Source organism: Physeter macrocephalus, chromosome 11 (assembly GCF_002837175.3).
Source record: "Physeter macrocephalus isolate SW-GA chromosome 11, ASM283717v5, whole genome shotgun sequence".
NCBI classification, from domain to species: domain Eukaryota; kingdom Metazoa; phylum Chordata; class Mammalia; order Artiodactyla; family Physeteridae; genus Physeter; species Physeter macrocephalus.
The window spans coordinates 95,396,833-95,417,714 of record NC_041224.1 but is presented as its reverse complement, the minus strand read 5'-3'; the positions used below and the strand labels follow the sequence as shown (position 1 = coordinate 95,417,714).

The 20,882-nt window shown below is 50.1% G+C and overlaps 1 protein-coding gene across 1 annotated transcript; it reads right to left on the bottom strand.

The window, feature by feature from the left end:
• Positions 1-1,253: 1,253 nt before the first annotated feature.
• Positions 1,254-19,534, bottom strand: EPB42 (erythrocyte membrane protein band 4.2). The gene is made up of 13 exons (XM_007120681.2): positions 19,379-19,534; positions 17,671-17,856; positions 16,473-16,703; positions 14,097-14,215; positions 12,865-12,969; positions 11,792-11,969; positions 11,077-11,215; positions 10,678-10,781; positions 9,666-9,908; positions 8,321-8,620; positions 5,432-5,586; positions 4,164-4,297; positions 1,254-2,094 (listed from the first exon to the last, which is right to left on the bottom strand). The coding sequence occupies exons 1-13, from the start codon at positions 19,386-19,388 to the stop codon at positions 1,932-1,934; spliced, it is 2,067 nt and encodes a 688-aa protein (XP_007120743.1). The 5' UTR covers positions 19,389-19,534; the 3' UTR covers positions 1,254-1,931.
• Positions 19,535-20,882: the final 1,348 nt, after the last annotated feature.

The following is a 20,882-nucleotide window of genomic DNA, read 5'->3' as shown; positions in this document are numbered from 1 at the left end:
GGGAGAGGCCACAACAGTGAGAGGCTCGCGTACGGCAAAAAAAAAAAAAAAATGGAGTTGAGAGGCCAGAAGGGGCGGGGGTGGCTCTCATGCAGTACCACTCTAGGTCAATAACGGGAAGGACTGTCATTTACAGACAGGAATGATGTACATTGCCTCTCCTAGGGGAAACTGACTACCCCAGCTACTAAGCCAGTGAGAACCCCTCATCACCCTGAATTCTTGCTTTCCTCCATGGAATTTTGTTCAAAACAACTCCCAGCTTCCTCCTTTTTCCTCCTTTGTTTGTGGGACTTGCCTGTGGCTTTTACTACAGCCTGTTTGACCTGAATTGCATTTGTTATTCCTTAATAAACCCATCTTGCTGGTAAAATAACTGGCTGTTTTATTTTTAGGTTAACAAGCTCAGTTGTTAGGTTTGTTCACCTTATTGAACAGGGTTGTTTTCCTTATACACACTTGTATTGTTGTTCTCTATTTTGTATTACGTATCCCCAAATGTAAGTTCAAAATTTTTATAAATCAAAAAATTTTAAATGTATAAGAGAGTTTATATAATATTAAGGGCCACTTCAGTTAATCCTTTTGCAAAACCATCGCCAGTTAATTATATTTTTGCATCAGTCTGGAAGATCACATCTTGGAAAGCAAGGTAAACCTGGAAGGTCATATCTTAGAAAGCAAGGTATACAGTGATGTATATTCTGGTGACCTGACTTAGGCCTTATGTATGTACTACAGGTCTCCACACTTCTATTGCTGGTCCTTTGTCTTGTATAGATGTACTTCATCACATCGGCCCTTCTGATGTCCCCATGGTCTCTTTAGGTATAATCAGCAATAGCAGCTGTCCTTTTTTTAAATTCCCACCACCCCTTCTTTGTTATCTTCACTAGTTTGTTGTATTTTTTAGATTCTACATATAAGTGATATCATACAGTATTTATAGTTCTCTGTCTGACTTATTTCACTTAGCATAGTACCCTCCACATCCAGCAGCCATTCTTTTGAGAGACTAGTGTGTACTTGGGGTCGAAATTCCTTGAGTCAAGAGTTTATTTCATTTTTTAAAGGGTTTTAATTTACTTTTATAAAGTGCCATTCTGTACTTTTAAAAAGTGTTATAAGGAAAAGGAACTAAAATCAAACAGTATCAAAGCAACAAAATGTAAGCAAACAAAAAAACTTGTAACTTTGTACAAAAGGAGTCCAGTACTTTTATCTTTCTTTATAGGTCCTATTTTTTTTAAAAATAGGTCCTGTTTTCTTTATACTTAATAATTGTGTATTTCTCTACTGGATCAAATTTATGTTATTAACATCAGACTTAATTGTGGGATATTTAATATTTCATATTTAATTCTAATAAGGACTTATCTGTAGCTGAATCTAGAAGATCATTCTGTTCTCAGGTCTCATGCTGTGTGTTTTATAACTTTCTTCAGTCATCTTTGGATCTTTAAGGGTAATGGTCAGGGATGGCACTGGTCAGTGTAATCTTAGGATTACCTAAAAATCATATTCTTAGCTAATATTGTCCCATTTCATCAGCAATACAAGAATGATTTAAATGTTAGGTTCTTTTCCTTTATAAATTAATGTATGTATTAGTGAACAGTAAATGGTTATGAAGAACCCTGGACTCAAAAAATCTGAATTTACTTATCTGAGTACCTTTACAAAGGCTTCTTTTTATTCCTCGAGCCCAGTAGTTTGCATTCTAAGACAACTAGTCTTCATGGGTGCCTTGAGCCAGGGTGACAGAAATGAATGAATGTCTTTTCTGTTGATTTCTGGGAATCTAGTTTTGTTCTTGGTCACTCTTCTGCTCAACCTGAACAGAGATCCACTTGTCTGATAAGCAGAGTTTCTCTTCCCAGCACGTTCGGTTTTAGATGGTAGATTCAAGGGGTGGTTGGGGAGCTGGAAGTTTAAGCTGGAGTTTCAAGGGGTACCACAGTGACACTTCTGAAATTGGTTAGGTTCTGGAACATGTTGCAGTCCATTTCCACAGTGAGCCTCTGGACCCCCACCTGCATTGGTGTGAACTCGACTTGGGTGCGCAAGGTGTTTCTGGACTGCACCGAACTTAATCTGAAATAAAGGAAAAGGCAGGCGCTGGTTCTGTCCCAGGGTCATTGCTTTGCTGGTCCCAGTGACTCTTATCCTTACCTGCTTAAAGAGGTGGTCTCTGAAGAAATAAACATCCAAGTACCTTGCTGTTAAAACAGAGGAGGTTTGAAGGGGAGGGAAGGCAGGAGCCTCCTATGGTGAGCAGTTGTATGTTTGAGAAGAGAAACATCATCCTATTCTAAGGGCTTCCAAGCTGCATCTGTTGTTTCTTTTATCACCTGTGACTTCAGTCTGGTCCTGTTCTTAGTAATAGTATGTTTGGGAAGACTGTTTTGGAACCCTCGTTGCTAACTGCAGTGGGTCCAGTGGGCATATTGAGATGTCAGTATGTCAACAGGTGGTGTTTTGGAGCCCTATCAGCAACCTTCTAGTCTGCCTGTGGACCTTATGTTGACTGAGGGAATGGTGCAGATTTTTTTGAGGAGCTTTGCCTCACAATTGAGCTGGGAGAACACAGAAGTCTGGTTAAATGTGGGTAGTCCCTCCTCTCAACTTATGGGCAAGACTGACCCACTGAGTTTCTTGAGGCTGAGGCAGTGGCTCGATAACCAGACAACCTGTCAGGGACCTCGGGTGGTAGGAGTAGGCATCGTGAACTCTAAACTGTATGTATGTATTCAGCGGAGGATGCCGTGGACATCATGAGAGAAGGAGCAATAATGAACAAATATACAACATCTAAAACCAACAAGGCACTAATCTAGACTATACAGGGTTTGTGTATACACAAACACACACACACACACACACACACACACATCAACAAGGAAAAGCAGGAACACCAAAAGAAAAGTGGGCAAAGTTAAAAACAAACTATAGAGAGGAGGAAATGGAAAAGGCTAATAAACATATGAAGAGTTACAAATTAAAACAATAATGAGATATTACCTTATCCTGTTAGACTGGAAAAAAAGAGAAAGCTGGGTATTGCCAAGAGTGGAGGAATGGTAGGAAGATAGAAACTGTCAAGTACTGCTGGAGGGAGTTGTAGACTCTTGCAGCCATTATGCAAGCCAATCTGATAGCACGTGGTCAAACCAGGTCATATCCTATGTCTCAGCAACTCCATTCCTGCGCGTATTTCCCCCCACCTCCCACAGATTTTCAAGCAAGTATGTATGGGGACGTATATTTGTAGTGTCCGAGAGTTGGAGGCGCTGTGGAGTGGCGTGGTAGGAAGTCGGGGGTGTACACGATGGAGTAATATGCAGCAGAAGCAATGGACTTGACATGTGGATGAATCGTGAAAACATAGTTCTGAGTGAAAAGTAAGAAAAAGAATTAGACGTAACACCATTTACGTAAGTTAAAAATACAGTACTGGGCTTCCCTGGTGGCACAGTGGTTGAGAGTCCGCCTGCCGATGCAGGGGATGCGGGTTCGTGCCCCTGTCCGGGAAGGTCTCACATGCCGCGGAGTGGCTGGGCCCGTGAGCCATGGCCGCTGGGCCTGCGCGTCCGGAGCCTGTGCTCCGCAACGGGAGAGGCCACAACTGGAGAGGCCACAGCAGTGAGAGGCCCGCGAACCGCAAAAAAACAAAAAACAACAGTACTCATGAAGCAACAGTACTCATTTTATACATACTAAAAAAAGGGATATGAAGGGTGGTAGTGGGAATGGGGGAAGGGAATAGGAGTAAAAGAGAATGTGTAAATAAACGAAATTCTGTATTGTGGTGTCGCTAGTAGAATGCAGCTCTCTGGCTTCACTGAGAGGCAGCCTACCCTCCTGTGGTGTTCCCGCCCACCCAGCCCTAACCCCCTCACCTGCATTCACCAGCAATACCCAGGCTCTCCCTGTGTGACCAGGGCCGCGGCCAGCGTCAGGTGCCCGAGAGGCACAGAGCCTCCTCCGTCACTCCTGCATCCACATTGGTGGCCCCAGGATGAGAGAGGCCCTAATCCTTTAGTTCAACTCTGGCAGTTATTTGTCTCCATAGACAAAGCAAAAAGACAGTCATCGATCTTGGGTTCCTGCCTTTCTGACCAGTTGAGATGTTTTTGTGGGTTGAGAAGCTTGCGGTCTCTTACCTGTAGCTCTTCTCTCTGTGAATGAGTCCCCTTCCAAAGATGGAGATCACACAGTCCTTCATGGGAACATCTAAGGAGTTATGGATGCTGACTGAGGCCTTAAGGGGCTGATGTTGCTCTGCTGTCTCTGGCATCTGTGGGAGATGCCAAGAGCACAGAGCTGTAGTCACTCCTTCCCCTCCTGGCCACCCTCCCTGAAGCCTCCTCAGTTACTCTCCTAGCTCTGCCATCCTCATCCAAACTCCACAGCTGACTTCTCTACCCCTCTACCTGCTCTTCCTGCATTTACTCTCACCCTTGACCCATCACTGACAACCTCTGATGGTGCCTTTCCCTCACTTAGAAACTTTGGAGGGTTTCCCATTGTCCTCAGAATCCAGCTTCGGTTGGCATTCAGAGCCCTTCCTGATCTGCCCCCAGTCTACCCGCAGGCTCATCTGTTCCTCCCCTGACTGCAAGACACCCCAGCCTGTTCGGGCACTTTCGGAGCCTCAATGCACCCCTCAGGCTTCCCTCCTTTGGGCCTCTTTACTCAGCCTTCTGTCTGCAATGGCCTTCCCCCACCTCTGCACTGAAAGCTTACCCATTTTTCAAGGCCCAACACGAATGCCACATCCTCCATGAAGTCTTCCCCAAACTCACCAGCTGGAATTAATCCCCTTTACTTCACTTGTCCCAGAGCGACTTTGTACCTCTCCTAAAGCTCTGACATAAAAGGCCACATGTTGTGTCTCCCTTGCCCAACTGTAATAACCTCTTCCAGGGCAGAGACCAGGTCACATTTGTTTTGGTCTGGGTAGACATGTGGAAAGAGTACTGGACCGAGAGCCCTAAGCCTCTAAAATGTCCTATTTTTATGATTGTGGGCATGATGCTCTCGGGGACTCTTTCCTCCTCTGAACAATGGGAACAATTCCGCCTCCCAGGGCTTTTGTATTAAAAGAAGTAAAAGAGGTGAAAATACATTGGCACATGTACAAAGTGCTGAATAAACATAGGCTGTTATCTCTGTAAGTATGGAGGGGGCAACTGGGAAGACCCCAATTTTAGAAAAGTTTACTTAATCTGAACTAAAGTTGGAAGATTTAAACCTTAATAGCATGTATAAGAAACCATCTCTTTCAAGAGAAGGAGCTCTCCACCCAGCATTTCCTGGTCGTTCTTCAGCACGGTCACCTGCTCTGAAGCTTGAGGGGCTCGGTGCCTTCTGAAACGGGGACCTGAGTAGCGGCAAACGCCAGTGATTTGGGGAAAGACTTGGTGCCTACCTCGATGGCAAGGTGTGGTCTGCAAATGGCGATGTCTTGCTGAGCAAAGCAGGTAAGGCTGGAGTGTGTTGCCATAGCGGTGAGTCTGAGGAAACTATTCTCTGGCGGGTTTTGTTTAAAATTGGAGAAGGACAGGAAGGTGGAGACTTTGTGAGCTGAAACATATGACAGGTGGAGTCAGCGCCCAGGGGTGAGTGCATGTGCCCTGGAAACAAGCAGTAGTTTCACACACAACTCAAAGGAGTCGGGACCTCACTGAAGCCAGAAAGATGCCTCATTCCTCACAGCCATTTCAGAATTGAACTCAGTCAAGAACCCACCCATGAGCGCCATCACTGCCGCCGCTAACACTCTTGATGGACCACCTCCACAGGGCTGGGGAAAGGGCCCCTGTGTACTAGAACAAGTGAAGCTCTTGGAGCCTGTTTCCTTGTCTGATAATAACGCCTACCTGGAGGGACGGCTTGTGGTTCACGAGACAGTCATTAAGTGCTGGTCTCAGACCTGCCACCCAGCCGTGGCTGAATATATGTATGCTTAGTCCCCTCCCCTTCTCTGCTTCTGGTCTTTCCCTTTTGCAGAGAAAATGAAGCCATCCTTCGTCCTTAAGGGAGCCTCTCGAGCTCATGTTCTCATTCGCAACCTACAAACATAGACATCTACCCCTGCTGTTAACCCCCTCAGTCCCCCCGGAGGGTGAGGCATCCCTGCTGCCCAAGTCCAGTCCTTTGCTTTTTAAATCAGTGCCCCACCCTGACCCCACCACTGCTTAGCTGTGTAACTTTGGGCAAATTATTTAACTCTCTGTGTCTCGGTCTCCTCATCTGTAAAGTGGGATAATAATGGTTCCTGCCTCATAAGGTCGTTATGAGGATAAGTGAGATGATGCATATAGAACACTTAACACCATGTTTGCCAAAAATAAGTGCTCGATAAATGTGAGCTATAATTATTCTAGTTGCCTCTCATTTCCCCAAGGGTTGCACCATCAATTATAACCCATCTCTCCTGAGGTTTCCGTCTTTATCTCTCTGCTGATTCCTCCTCAGCATGTAAGTGGATTCTGCTGTCTCTCATCTTAAAAGAAAACAAAGAACACCCTCCTCCCCACTGTCCCTGGCTGACTACCACCAGGTCTCCCTTCTTTTTCCATGCATTCTTCCAGGAAGGACTGCACACCTTGTCTCACTTCCTCAACTCTCAATCTGTTTAAGCCCCAGGAACCTGGTCTTTGCCATTGCTTCTCTGTCAGACCACTCTGTCAGTGGACGCTTTTCAGCCCTGACCTCTCATGGCCTCTCTGCTGACCTTGCTTTGTGCCCCCATCCTCTCTTTCACTTCTCAGTCTCTCACTCTGTTCTTTCTCTGACTGCCCCCTGCACCCCAACATGCTGGTGCTGCCTGGGTTTCCTCCTCACCCTCTCGTCTTCTCACAGTCCTCTCCCACTCCCCCCACCCCCATCCAGGCCTTTATCTTGCATACCAGGTTTAGGTTTCCAGCTGCCTACTGGCCGTCACAGCTTGGATGTCTTATGGGCTTTCAAATCCAATGTGCCACAAACAGAACTCAACATCTTTCTCCCCAAACCTGCTCTTCCCCATTTGCCCTATTCTGGAGGCTCACCCAAACTGGAAGTACCCTCTCCCCACATACACGAGTTCAATCTAGCCCACCTCTTCAATATGACTTCATTTGAAAAGTGCTGCTAGTTTAGTTTGTCCTTCATTTCTTGGCTTGATTATTACAAAACCTTCCAACCTACAATCCAGTGGTTGTTGACATTGGATGTACGTTAGAATCATATGGGAAGCTTTATAAAACAATCCCAGTGCCAGGCCACACCCCAAATCAATTATAACAGACTCTGACGGTGAGGCCCAAGCACCAGTATTTTTAAAATTCCCCAGGTGATTCAACGTGCAGCCAAGGTTGAGAACCACGACTCTAATATGACCCCTTCCGTTCCATTCTGCCCATGAATTTCTGATCACATTGACTCCCCTGGTTAAAACTTCCCACCAGCTCCCCACTGCCCGGAGAACAAAACCCAAACTCCTCAGCAGGACCTACAAGCCCCTTCATGATCTGGCCTTGTCCAGCTCTCACACCACTTCCCCACTCCATCCCTCCCTCCCTTGGAAAGGGAACAGGCGGGGGGACCGGTCAGGAGGCTGCTGCAGTCATGTAGACAAGCACTATTCCACTGATTCTCTTGCCTGCACATTGGAATCACCCAAGGACTTTAAATTTTTTTTTGATGTTTGGGCCAAACCATAGAGTTTCTGACTTAATTAGTCTGGGGTGCAGGCTGAGCATCAAACTTCCCCCAGGTGGTTCTGATATGCAGCAAAGTTGGAGAACAACTGCTCTAGTCCAGGGAATTTCAACCCTAGAATAACCCAGGGAGCTCTGAAAAAATACCAGTGCCTGGATCCCATCCAAAATCAATTAAATAAGGATCTGAAGGAGGAGGAAGAACCTGAGCATATGTCCCTTCTTCCTGGAATGCCCATGACCCACTTTTCTGTCTGACACTGTCCTACTCAACCTTCAAGACCCGAGGGCAAGCCCGATTTACCTGGGGGCAGCCTGCTCCAGCTTGGGTAAGATGCTAACCCGCCATTGTACTCTGTTTACCTTATCAAACACTTCTTACATTGCTTCTTACACTGTCTGTTTGCTTATATAACTGCAAACAGAATTGTGGGTTTTTTTCGCTGTGTGAAGCTCAATAAATATGTGTTGAATGAGAAAGAGAGAGAGAGAGGGCACACCAGGAGCTAGAGGCTATCTCTTCGGTTCTGCAGGGGGCGCTGTATGGCTGCTGCCTGCCCAGGGCGGGAGCTGGGTGTGTGGAGTGTCTGGGGAGGGGGGCCGTAGAGAGTTACCTGAGTTGTCACTGAGTGTGAGGACAAGTTTCTTCGTCCAGAGCTTGGCAGCAAGGACACCATTGTAGTACACTGCCTGCAGCCCAATGGCCAGCTGCACTTCTTTCTCATGGTCACTAGGGTTTAACAAGTTCACAGAGAACCGGGCATCCCCTCCCAGGGCTAGGGAGCTGGGTGCTTCCAAGAAGAAATGTAGAGGATCATCAGTCTCGAGACTGGGAGGATGGATGCCATCGTCTTTCCAATGTTTCATTCTGTTTTCCCGGACCTTCTCCAGCACCTCTTTTTCTTGAAGAGATCCTGAAGAATGGAATAAACAAAGCAGGCCTCTTACCCAGCAGGTGTAGACCCTCCTAATAGCAGCCCAGGATTAAGGTTCATTTCCCCCGCTGCTGCTCAAATGCCAAAGCCACGTGAGCTTTGCAAACCTCTACGTCAGTATTTAGCCAGAAAAAGATCTGTGTTAGACCCACCATAGACACAGTGTATCTCTTCCAAGCCACTCATGGATCAAGTTCTTCAAGTGCTATGAATTTGCCCCTTGAACGGTGAGAGAGCTAGTTTTTGTACAAGTTGCAGGGACTTGAATCTTCCTAAGTGAAGAAGTTTGGACTTATTCCAAGGGCAATGGAGGCCATGGAATATTCTGGAACAGGAATATTCTGTAACATAATTATATTTGTGTCTTGGGAAGCTCATTCTGGAAACTGTAAGTTGAAAATGGAGGAACGATGGGGAGATTGGAGGCGGGGGTCTAGTTAGGAGGCTGCTGCAATACTTTAGACGAGAGATGATGAGGCCCTGGATGACCTACAGGCAATGGGGAAGGAGATGAGGAGGTGGGTGTGAGAGTACAGTGGGGTGGTGACGGGGGAGACTCAAGGACAGTGCAGGCCTTCTTGTTTGGACAAATGGGTGGACAGTGCAGTGGTGGGCTCCAGATCAGCTTGGAGGGGTGTTGAAGGAGAGCAGAAGAGAGATAACATCTCTTGGCAGCTGGGCTTGGTATTAACTGTGCTGTTGTATAGCAGTGGTTCTTAACTGGGGGCAATTGTGCCCCCAGGGGACATCTGGAAATGTTGGGAGACATTTCTGGTTGTCACAACTGGTGGCAGTGGTTGAGGGGGAGCCGGCATCTAGTGGATAGAGGCCAGGAATGCTGCTGAATGTCCTATGGTGCACCGCCCTCCACAAGGAAGTTAGCCAGTCCAAAATGTGAATGATGTCAAACAGGGCTGAGATATCCCGTTTTATATGATGGGGAAAGGACCTCTCTTTGGCCTGCGTGTGTCCGGCCCATTCTTTTCCTCCCGCTGCTGTTTCAGGGCCCTCCTCTGCTCAGTACCTTTAGGATACTTGTAGTTCTGCGTGATGTCCTCACAGAGGTCACAGTCCACACCCTTGGTGCTGATGTTGTTGCCAACATACTTAGTGTTGGAGTCAGTCAGCTCCACTGTCCCATCCTCATGGCACTTCCAGACCACACATGAGGCATTTATCGAGGCAAAAATGTCTGACACTGCAGGGGTCAGCCCCAGCGTCCCCTCCTTGACTGCTTTGACTGGGACCAGATCACAGGCCTCCAGGACTGAGGGAGAGAAAGGTCGGTGAGCGAGAGGAACCGCGCCCAGACCTCAGCTTGGGTCAGAGCTGCACAACAGCAGTCCCCATCCTATGCCCTATTGTCCCTCCCCTGGGATCAAGGTCAGAGGTGGGCACTAGGCAAGATTTCTGAGAGGGCACTGCTGAGGTGAAACTCACTATTTAGTGACAACACTTTTTGGTCATGGCCTATGGCAGGAGCCCTCTCAGAAACTGGACAGGTAATAACCTCAGAGGTACGGAGTACACGGGAGTTCTTAAGCCAGCTTGACTACAGACATGATAGCAATAGGTTGCCTTTGCCAAGCACTTCCTATGTGCCAGGCTCTGTGACAGTTCTGTTCCTGGGAAAGGAAGAGCCATCCTTTTATAACTCCTGAAGATTCCTTTTCTGAGCTTGAGCCTATCCTGATATCCTCTTCATCCACATCCAGAACCCCAGAAGTCCCACTCTACAAGCTGTCTTAAGACCCTCTGCCCTTCCATGAGACTCAGCTCCCTCACATGTTGCTCTGAGGGGGGCTAGTCTCCCTGAGACCTTGGGGCCAAGATGGCTAACGCATTTGTTCCCTTGAGCCTGCGGGCATCAGGTCAGCATTCTGCTGGTCATTATCATTCCTGGCGCTTCTCCTGTTTTAGGGGATGCAGACCCCCTTTGGACCACCTGCTGCCCCTCTTTCCTCTCCGAAGGACTCCTTGTCCTCATGCAGCTCTGTGCAGCCCAGGGAAGTCCTGGGCCCATGCCCAGGCTTTACCTCCACCTCCATTAGGAGCACTTGGGTACAGAATCTGCCATCCGTCATAACCCTGGGGCAGAGCAGGCCGAGCCATCCAGCACTCCGTGGAAGTCTGGAAGATCCTGAAGGTAGCAAAGGAAACAATTCAAGTGGGGAAAAAAGAGTCCCGAAGCGGTCCTAGAAATGACAGAGCTGTTACTAGGGGGATAGGAGGATGCTGCATAAAAGTGGTTGCAACACTGCTGGGATGGGGCATGCACTCCACAACTCACCCTGACCATCAGCATCCTGCCTTCAAGAGTCTTGAAGGCCTACTCTCAGCAGGGCCACTTGGGGTTCCCATGGGTGACACCCCACGGGCTTGGAGCCCTTCCAAGGCTCCAAGGTCTGGGACCTCATCCCCTTCGGGCTTCTCACCAGATTCTGCCTCTGTGGCCTTCTCCATTCTGAAGCCCCTCCTCATCGTAGTACTCATCTACGAGCAGGCCCCCGCCAGTGCCCTGGGCTGAGGTGAACGTGGTAACAACGCGGGCAGGGATTCCCAGGCCTCGCAGCACTGCATGGAAGGGGGCAGGGGGTCAGGGCACCAGAGAGGCCCGGGATGTCGGGGGCAGGGTACATGGCTAGCGTTTTCAGGGTCTCCTCTGGACACCGGGCACTTTCACTATCTTAAATGCCAGGTGACATTGTGGAAAGAGAAGGGGCACAGGCACCAGAAAGCTAGAATTGACACCAGCCAGACCCAGGCCATAAGAAGGCCCAGAAATGAGGAACAAACCAGTTACACAGCAGGCAGAGTACACAGCCGAGGGAGGCTTACGGGATACACAACAGGGCTTGCTTTCCTGGGGCAGGGCCAGGGGAAGCTTCGGGGAGAAGTGAGTTTGGGAGCAGAGCTCGCCAGATGGGCCCAACTTTGCCAAAGGGGCAAAAGGAGCAGCAGCTGGTTGGGAGGAGCTGCTCAGGATAAGTAGCTGGTTTCTTGGCCAGACGGTGCACCGGAAGCCATTATGGGCGTGATGGAGGCGGGGAAGTGCTGCGGGTGGAGGAGCGGCAACCCAAGAAGCAGGACAGACACTCTGCGCAGTCGCCAAGGGGACGTTTGGGTGCAGCAGGCAAGCCTGCTCTGTACCTGTGCAAGCAACGGCGGCCAACACCCAGGCCTGACCATCATACACGGGCCTCCCCTGGCCCTTGACCCACTGCCGCAGGATGGGCGCGCTGCCCCGGCGCTTGTTCAGCAAGGCCTTTTCCTCGGTGGTCTGGATCTGCGGGGTGGGCAGGACACTCTTCTCCTTGAGAGCGTGCAGCTGTTTGGGGAAATGTGGGTGGGCAAGCAGGGCTCATCACGGCTCTCCAAGCGTGGTGAACAGACCACCTCACCTGCATGGCAATCACCTGGAACTTGTTAAACTGGCGTGTCCCTGGACAGTGAAAGCACTGAGTCCTAACCACCGGACCGCCAGGGAATCCCTGGGAATCCTCCTTTTTAACAAGTCCTCCAGAAGCAGGGGTTCATGGACCGTAGTGAAAAACAAAACTCAGGACACAAGAGCTGCAGGAGGGCTGCCCCTCACGGGAGCCCTTTTGCTGCTCCTTGGCCTGCCTGGCTCCCATTCCTTGTAAGTGTTTGCACCTGGGGCCTCGAGGCCCACGCATCCCAAGCTTCCTCCCCGCCAGCAGGCTGGCCCTGTCCCTCACCAGCTCTTCAGAGGCATGGGCGGAGCCACAGGAGGAAATGCGGAGCACGTTATTCCTGTGAGAGAATTTTTAAGGACAACAGGAAAGCACCGAGCTACCTTCATGGGAATAATTTAGAAATGAGAACAAATTCCTTTGACCACCTTAGCAGCAAACACTGGGTAAGATGGACCCGACCCCCTTCCTGCCGGGGACCTAAGCCCCCGGGTTGGGCTGGGGGTGGGGAGGAAGGGAGGGGGAAGCACTCCAAGGAAATCCAGGCCAGTTTTAGTCCTTGCTGGTTTGTGTCCTGAGGGATGACACCTCCCTGTGTGCTTTTCTCTCCCCTGTGGATGCTACTGTCCTCCCCTCCTCACTCAGAACCTTCTTCAAGGGCTGTCCCCCACACCCTGGGAGGAGGGGACCATTTGTGATTTGAAGATTGCCAGGGCCGTAGAGGTGGGGCAGCTCTGTCAGAGGGCTGCCGTCTCGTCGCCTCCCCCTCCCGACCCTGTCCTCACTTACCAATGCACCCAAGACACGGGCCACATGCACGGGGTTGCCCCACTTCTCCACCCGCTTGTCCACGCTCAGTAAGTCCAGGCTGAGGTCGATGACATCCTCCTCGAGCTATAAGGACCACACAGGGCCATGATGGCGGGTGTGCAGGTCAGGCATTCCTCCCACAAGTCAACCCCGTGCCCTCGTCCTTCTCCAGACTCAGGCTCCACTCCTTCCTGCCTTGCCCCCGCGGAAGTTCTGGCTTTTCCCTCTGACCCCAGGGCTGCCTGGTCCCTGGGCCTGGCACTCCAGCCCTTTCCCTCTTCTGTTGTCTGACTCCTGATAGTGTGAGCTCTTGAGCGCCAGGGCTGTGTTGAGTCCTTTCATTTCTATCGTTTTCCATGTCATTTGCTCCTACTGTCCCTGACAGGGCAGTCCTGTGGGGGGGCAGATAAGATGGCAGCTCCTGCTCTTGAGGAGCCCAGGGTTAGGAGTGAGGGGGACATGTGGCCGCTTAGGCTATAGATCTCAGCAACGTGGCCAAGGCTCTAGAGGAGATGCCCACCCAGGGAGCACAGTGGAGAGAGTCACTCTGCCTCTGGGGTCTGGGGAAGGCTTTCAGAGGGCCTTAAAAGATGGGTAGCAGTTTTCCAGGGGATAAGGGAGGGAAGGTATTCCTGGCAGAGGGAACATTCAGCCTGCACATTCAAGGGATGGCCAGGGGCTGGAGCATGGAGTGGCTCTTGGGGAAAGGAAAGCAGTGGCCCGGCTGTGAAGAGCCTTGTGTGTCAAGCCCAGGGATTTTTATCCTGTAGACGGTGGGGATTTAACAGAGGTTTGATTTGCGACGTCTTTAGGAAGATAACTCTGGAAGCTGTGGAGGATGGTCTAGTGTGGCTCTGAGGGAAGAGAGGTACCACGGGGCTGAAACCTGCATAAAGAAATGGCCTTGGGCTTCCCTGGTGGCGCAGTGGTTGAGCGTCCGCCTGCCGATGCAGGGGACACGGGTTCGTGCCCCGGTCCGGGAAGATCCCACATGCCGCGGAGCGGCTGAGCCTGCGCGTCCGGAGCCTGTGCTCCGCAACGGGAGAGGCCACAGCAGTGAGAGGCCCGTGTACCGCAAAAAAAAAAAAAAAAAAAAGAAAAGAAATGGCCTCATGACCAGGGGATTTTGGACCTGCCCACTCTGTTTGACCTGAGTACTGAAGGTTATGGGACACTCACTGTCCCCCAGGCTTCCCCGGAGGCCCCTGTACCTGGCCAAAGTCCCAGGGCTCAGCCTGGATGCAGTCAGCCATGCCCAGGAAGATGAGGCCGTTCTGGTTCAGCAAGTACTCCCTGCGTTGAGCTTCATTCGCCAGGAACACAGCATCCTCTGGAGAGAAGCAGGCAGGGATGAGGCTCTGTGGGATACTGGGCTTGCCCTCCACCTCCAGGCCTCTGCCCTCCACGCTCAGGTGGGATTCAGCTCCAGGCCTGATGGGGACTGAGGAGGAACCCCCTCTTTTCACCCCACACTGGGATCCAGGCTCCTCTCTGGTGAGAGTGGGGAAGGGGGTCAGAGTCCCTGGGTCAGCCATGGTGGCCAGCCAACAGGAACAAGCCAACCTTAAAAGGCCTACTGGTTCCCGAAGATACTTGCAGCCAGAGTGCTACTGAGCCAAGAGAATTTGGCAACTAGCCCAGGGAGCTTCCCAGGGGGCCTGTTATGTCTCTCTCACAAGTTCAACCAAAAAGAAAAAGTGATTCCGCAAAACCAATCAGACGTGTTGAGAGGCCTGAGCCGAAGGGAAAACGGGCAGGGTCAGAGGGTATGTGTGGAGGGTATGTGTGGAGCGGGGGCCAGAGCATTCGTTTCCACCCAGGGTGTCCAAGTGGGTCTGGGACTCCCATGGTCTCTCGCCGCTGCCTCTCCTGCTGTCTTCATCCAAGGGTTGGGCTGGGGATCATGCGGAGGGTCGGGGCTTTAAGGAGGCCATCACCCACTCTAGGAAGCTGGGAGCAGCAGAGGGTGAGCAGTGCCAACAACTCACTCCTGGCCAGACAGACACTGCCCCCCTCCACGCTTCCCTCGCCCCAACAGAGACGCCTTCCCTACGCAGGTCCCCACCAGCCAGGCATGGAGGCAGGAATCCTGGCACTGAGTCAAGACTGTGAGCTCCTTCTGAACCAAGCACTGTCCCAGAACTGTCTTTGCTGTGTCTTTGCTCTGGCCATCAGGGTTCTCGCTCTGGATGTGGGCTCAGAGTCAGCGAGGCAGGTACACTAAAGCCTCAGTTTTGGAGGGTGATGGCTTGAGGGTCTTTCAGTGTACGGAGAGCCATGGGGCCTCCCCCAGCTGAAGGGGCCCTGAATCCACACTCACTCACATGGGGCAAAGGCACCTCAGTGGACACTAGTTCCCATCCATTGTTCAACCTGCCAAACCCCTTGGACAGAAGCAAAGGGCCTGAACTGAGGAGAGACAGGGCCACCTGAAAGAGGGGGTACTGCAGAACCCCAGCCTGGGCAAAAGAAGTGGAGATAGGGAGCTCACTGGGATTCAGGTGCCATGTAGAAAGGGCATCAGGTACTGGGGTGCAGGAGCCTGGTAAGATTTCTTCTACTTCCCCTTGTTCCCATCCCTGCCTCGTAATGAGGCCGTGAAAGGAGAAGGCTTGTCTGGCATAGCAGGGATAGGCAAGCAGGAGGAAACTTTTCCCATCCCCCAAACAACCGTTCAGGGAAACACAGAGGTTTAAGGTGGGGGCTGGCAGATTCTAAAGGGAAGACAGATTCAGTCTTCAGAATGGGCAGGAAGAGGAAATGTTCTCTTAGGTCCCGTTTGGAGCACATCAGCCATGTCTGATGACTTTTCTAGATGAAATAGTCCCGACAACTAGAGCTGAGCTTTGCCAGAGGTGGCCACTGGAGGCCACCTGACCCCAGGAAGTCCATCCAGAGGCTGCTGAGCTAGGGAGCCTGGCTGTTTGATTTGTTGCTCCAGGCAGATATTTGGATAGATCAGTGTGGAGAGAACCCAGCAGTCTGTAGTAAGGACAGAACTAACAAGTGGAGAGAAGCAGAGAGCGCAGAAAGGAATATTTACTGTGAGGTTGAAGCTGAAGCTTTGGGCCCCCCACCAGTACAGACCCCTATAAGCCCAGGGAGGAGCCTTAGCAATTTAAAATTCTGTGTTCTTTTTCTGAAAGAGGGTCCCCCAAATTATATAAACTTCAGGTCCCACAAAACCTGGATTCACCCTGGAGACAGACTATGGGAGCCCAGGGAGGGAACAGACAAGCCCATCCCTCAGGTCACCTCTTTTACTGAAGCGCTTTCCTGTCCTGTTATAATAGAGGGTAGTTCTCCTAGGGTCATCTCAGTGAGTCTCAGCTCCTGTGACCAAATAGCCTGAGCCAGCACCAGACGAGCCTCTGCTCTCAGTGGGAAGCCCTGGGCTGCTTCTTCCAAGGTGACCCCAAGAGAGGACCCTGGGTCTGAGAGGCCATTCATCCAGAGGGCAGGCACCACGGGAGCTGAGTGCCGGTGCTGCCCTAGAGGGAGCTGGGCCCTGAGGCCTGGAGCAGTCGCGCCCCAGCTCCGGGGCCTTGAGTCCTTTGCAACCCAGGCTGGCCAAGGTCCAAACTCACCTCGACCCCAGGGGTTAAAGAGCAGCGTGAACTGGCCCAGGCATTGCTTCCTGCCCGAAACCTGCAGCAGGAGTGAGTAGTGGCCAATGACAGCGTCTGCGGGTGTGGTCACAGAGATAGTCCAGGACTGGTCGTCTCTCTCCTCCACCATTGCACTCCACCGCTTCCGGTCCCCCAGACTGGAAATTGAGAACGTGGCTTGGGTCTGGTTGGCCTTGGAAGGCTGCTCTCCTGCAGTCACACAGAGATGAATTGGTCATTTGGACCTCTTTGCCACAACTCAGAGTAACAAAGTGAAGTATCACAAAGATGGAGCAAGTGAAAATTAGATTAGGAGGAGAATGAAAGCAGCCCATCCAGGAATGGGAGGCAGTAAAGGGTGATGGGAGAGCACAGGTCCTCAGTGCTCATGGACCTATATCTAGAAAAGGTTCATAGTGTGTAACATGGGTGTAGTAATAATACCTCTTTCATAGGGCCCATGTGAGGTTGTTTTTTTTAAAAAAATACATTTATTTATTTTATTTATTTATTTTTGGCTGCATTGGGTCTTTGTTGCGGTGCGCGGGCTTCTCATTGTGGTGGCTTCTCTTGTTGCAGAGCGTGGGCTCTAAGCATGCAGGCTTCAGTAGTTCTGGCACATGGGCTCAGTAGTTGTGGCTCGCAGGCTCAGTAGTTGTGGCCCACAGGCTGTAGAGTGCAGGCTCAGTAGTTGTGGCACATGGGCTTAGTTGCTCCGTGGCATGTGGGATCTTCCTGGACCAGGGCTCGAACCCCGTGTCCCCTGCATTGGCAGGAGGATTCTTAACCACTGTACCACCAGGGAAGCCCCCCGATGTGAGGTTTTAATGAGATATTGCATGTAAAGCCCTTGGCTCAATATCTGACATGTAGTACAGATTCAGCAAGTAGTAGCAATTAAATGTTATATTTAGCCTAGGTTAAATCCCATTCAGACTTTTCTACAAAACTGATATTATATATGCAACAAAGGAACCCCTTAGTGATAATGCAGCTGAGCAACTTCTGAATCATAATAAGTGCTACTTATTATGTATATTATCTCATCCTCACAGGCCCTGCCGGTGGGCAGGACTTCTGGAGGCCCAGATGCAGTGTGAACCATGTGCCCCTTGGTGGGCAAGAGAAAGAAACCCCCAGTCCTGCTGCCAAAGAGGTCGAGGCCTGCCCCACTCACCAGTTTGTGCAATGAGGACTACCTTCTTCAGGGTTTGCAAAAATGTGCGGATTGGAGCCCAGAAGTTCAGGCTAATGGTGAAGGGCTGCCCCCTCCTCACAATGAGGCGCTGGGAGCTGATGTCATTGGTGTGGTGCTCTGCATTGTTTCTTGCTGCCTGGAAGTCGCAGCTCTTGATCCCCAGGCCTATTGTGAAAAGAAAAAAATCATGGAGACTAGGCAAATATGACAATGTCAGTAAATGCAGAGACGCTGGAGTCAGAGACCAGGGTTTAAATCTTTGGCTCAACTCACTTACTAGCTGTGCCATCTCAGGCAAGTAACTTAACTACTCTGAGCCTCAGTTTCCTCTTCCTTAGAACAATTATCCCTCCTTGCAGGGTTGCGGAAAGCAAATGAGGTAATGTATATCGTACGCTTGGCACCATGTCAGACACATAGTAAGTCCCATTAAGTAGGACTGTTACTATTTTTTTTTTTCTTTTTGCGGTACGCGGTCCTCTCACTGTTGTGGCCTCTCCCGTTGCGGAGCACAGGCTCCGGACACGCAGGCTCAGTGGCCATGGCTCACGGGCCCAGCCGCTCCATGGCATGTGGGATCTTCCTGGACCGGGGCACGAACCCGTGTCCCCTGCATCAGCAGGCAGACTCTCAACCACTGCACCACCAGGGAAGCCCAATGTTACTATTATTAATAAGAGCGAAGCTTGTTCTCATTGTCAACCCCTCTTTCTGGTCCCAATCCAGAAGCAATGAATAAAATCCAGAATTTTGCTCACCCCTACTCATTTATTTTCTAAGAACACAATCAGACAATTTTTAGAGCTGGTTTTGAAATCACTGAGTCCAACTGTTTTGTTTTATAGGTGAGAAGAGTGAGGCCCAGAGAGTAGAAAGCAGCTCACTCGAGATTGCACATGGCTCTTTCACCTAAAGGCTCATTAAACCCGTGGTACCATGCAGCCCAGAAAAACGCTACAAGGAGGGGGCCTGTGAGTATCATGACATCCTCTCAGGCAGTTCTCACTTTACATTGAGAACTTGTAAATGTAAATGTGCTAACAGAGGCCCCTGAGATTTCTGCATTCTCTGCTGCTGCCTGTTTCCTGGCTTGGTGTCTGCCTCTGCCCCTTTTAGTTGGATTCCCTGGCTCCTACCTTCCTTCTCTCCCATTTAGCTTTGATGTACCACAACCCAGTGAGAAGAGCCATGTTAGGATGATCCTGGGATAAAGAATATAAATCTGTTTAACCACCATCACCATCTTACCACCACCATCATGACGGTGACCAATTTACCACCAACAACCTACCCTACTGCCACTCCATAGCCACACTCCCAGTACCATCGCTACCACAGCACCCACCACCACTTCCCACCATAACCCACCTCCGTCATCTCCACTGCTGCCAGCACTGACTACTACCCTCCCCACCAGAGCCACACAACCATTACCTCCAGTACCACCAGTACCCACTGCCAGCCCCCACACCTCAGACCCTCCACCAGCAGCAGCACCCATTTACTATCCCCCCACCATAGCCCTACCTCCATCACCTCCACCACCATTAGCACCCACTACCACCTCGCCGTCACGGTCACATCATCGTCACCTCCACCACCATTCTGCTTCTTTTAATGAAAACATGTAATGATGGAGGAGCTACTGAGAGCCCAGTAAGCCCTGTGGAGAGGAGGCTTGGCTCACCTTGTCCCATGGCTGCAGGCTGCTCTTATCCACTTGGCTATAGGAAATGTCTGTCTTGAACTGTTGCTCTGAGCTTCCTCTCTGAATCTGTCTTCCAGACAGAAAATGATGAAGGCACTTTTGTTGGCTTAAGAATCTGTAAATACTGGAGTTTCCATCTGCTTCACCTGTGTGCTTCCCCACATGTTTGTCTCTCCTGCTCCTTCCCCTCTGGTATCTCTTGGACCAGCTGCTAGGAGTTCCCCTTTCTCATTTTATCTCTTGTGCCAGGAGGCCCAGACAGGGGTATGTCTGGCAGGCTGGAGTGGGGGGTGGAGGGGGGGAAGATCTGACAGTTGGAGAAGCCCAGGTAAGCTTCTAAGCATCTTGCTTCAGTGGCCTCAAGAGACCCTCAGAGATGTTACCTGGATGACACTGAAAGACTCTGGAAGGAGGCCCATATCCAACTCCAAATTCAGGCCCTAAACATATCATGAGCTGCAAGTTGTTAGATGTTCATGGGCCATTTTGATAGTATAAAGAGAGAACATGTGTGCCTGGGATTCATCTGTGTGAAAGAGATTAGCGGGTGGAATTTGTTGGTGAAAAATAAATGTCCTAAAAGCAGAAGCAAGAGCTCTGCCTCTTCCAAGCCTGATGGGTTTGGGACACTCTACCAGAAGGTTTGGAACTCTGTTGGGACTTAGGGCTTATGTCTTTCCTATTTCTACTTGTTTAGTCAACAAGGACACGACACAGAAGAGGATCTCCTATTTGGCCCTCTTTGGCCTCCTGGGTTTTATCTGGGCTTCTGAGACTGTGTCACCAGAAGCTCTCTCAGGCGCAGCTGGACTGGCTTGCATATATATGGCATATCTATAGAAGGATATAAAAGAATCTACAAAGACCATTGGTTGCCTATGGGGAGGGGAGCTAGGGAATGGAGTAAGAATGTGATTTTTCTGCTGTTTGCTGTTTTGTTTTGTTTTGTTTTTAAACATCTTTATTGGAGTATAATTGCTTTACAATGGTGTGTTAGTTTCTGCTGTATAACAAAGTGAATCAGCTATACATATACATATATCCCCATATCTCCTCCCTCTTGCATCTCCCTCCCAACCTCCCTATCCCATCCCTCTAGGTGGTCACAAAGCACTGAGCTGACTCCTGTGCTATGTAGCTGCTTCCCACTAGCTAGCTATTTTACATTTGGTAGTATATATTAGTCCATACCACTCTCTCATTTCGTTCCAGCTTACCCTTCCCCCTCCCTGTGTCCTCAGGTCCACTCTCTACATCTGCATCTTTATTCCAGTCCTGCCCCTAGGTTCATTAGAACCTTTTTTTTTTTTTTTTTAGATTCCATATATATGTGTTAGCATATGGTATTTGTTTTTCTCTTTCTGACTTACTTCACTCTGTATGACAGACTCTAGGGCCATCCACCTCATTACAAACAACTCAATTTCGTTTCTTTTTATGGCTGAGTAATATTCCATTGTATGCATGTGCCACATCTTCTTTA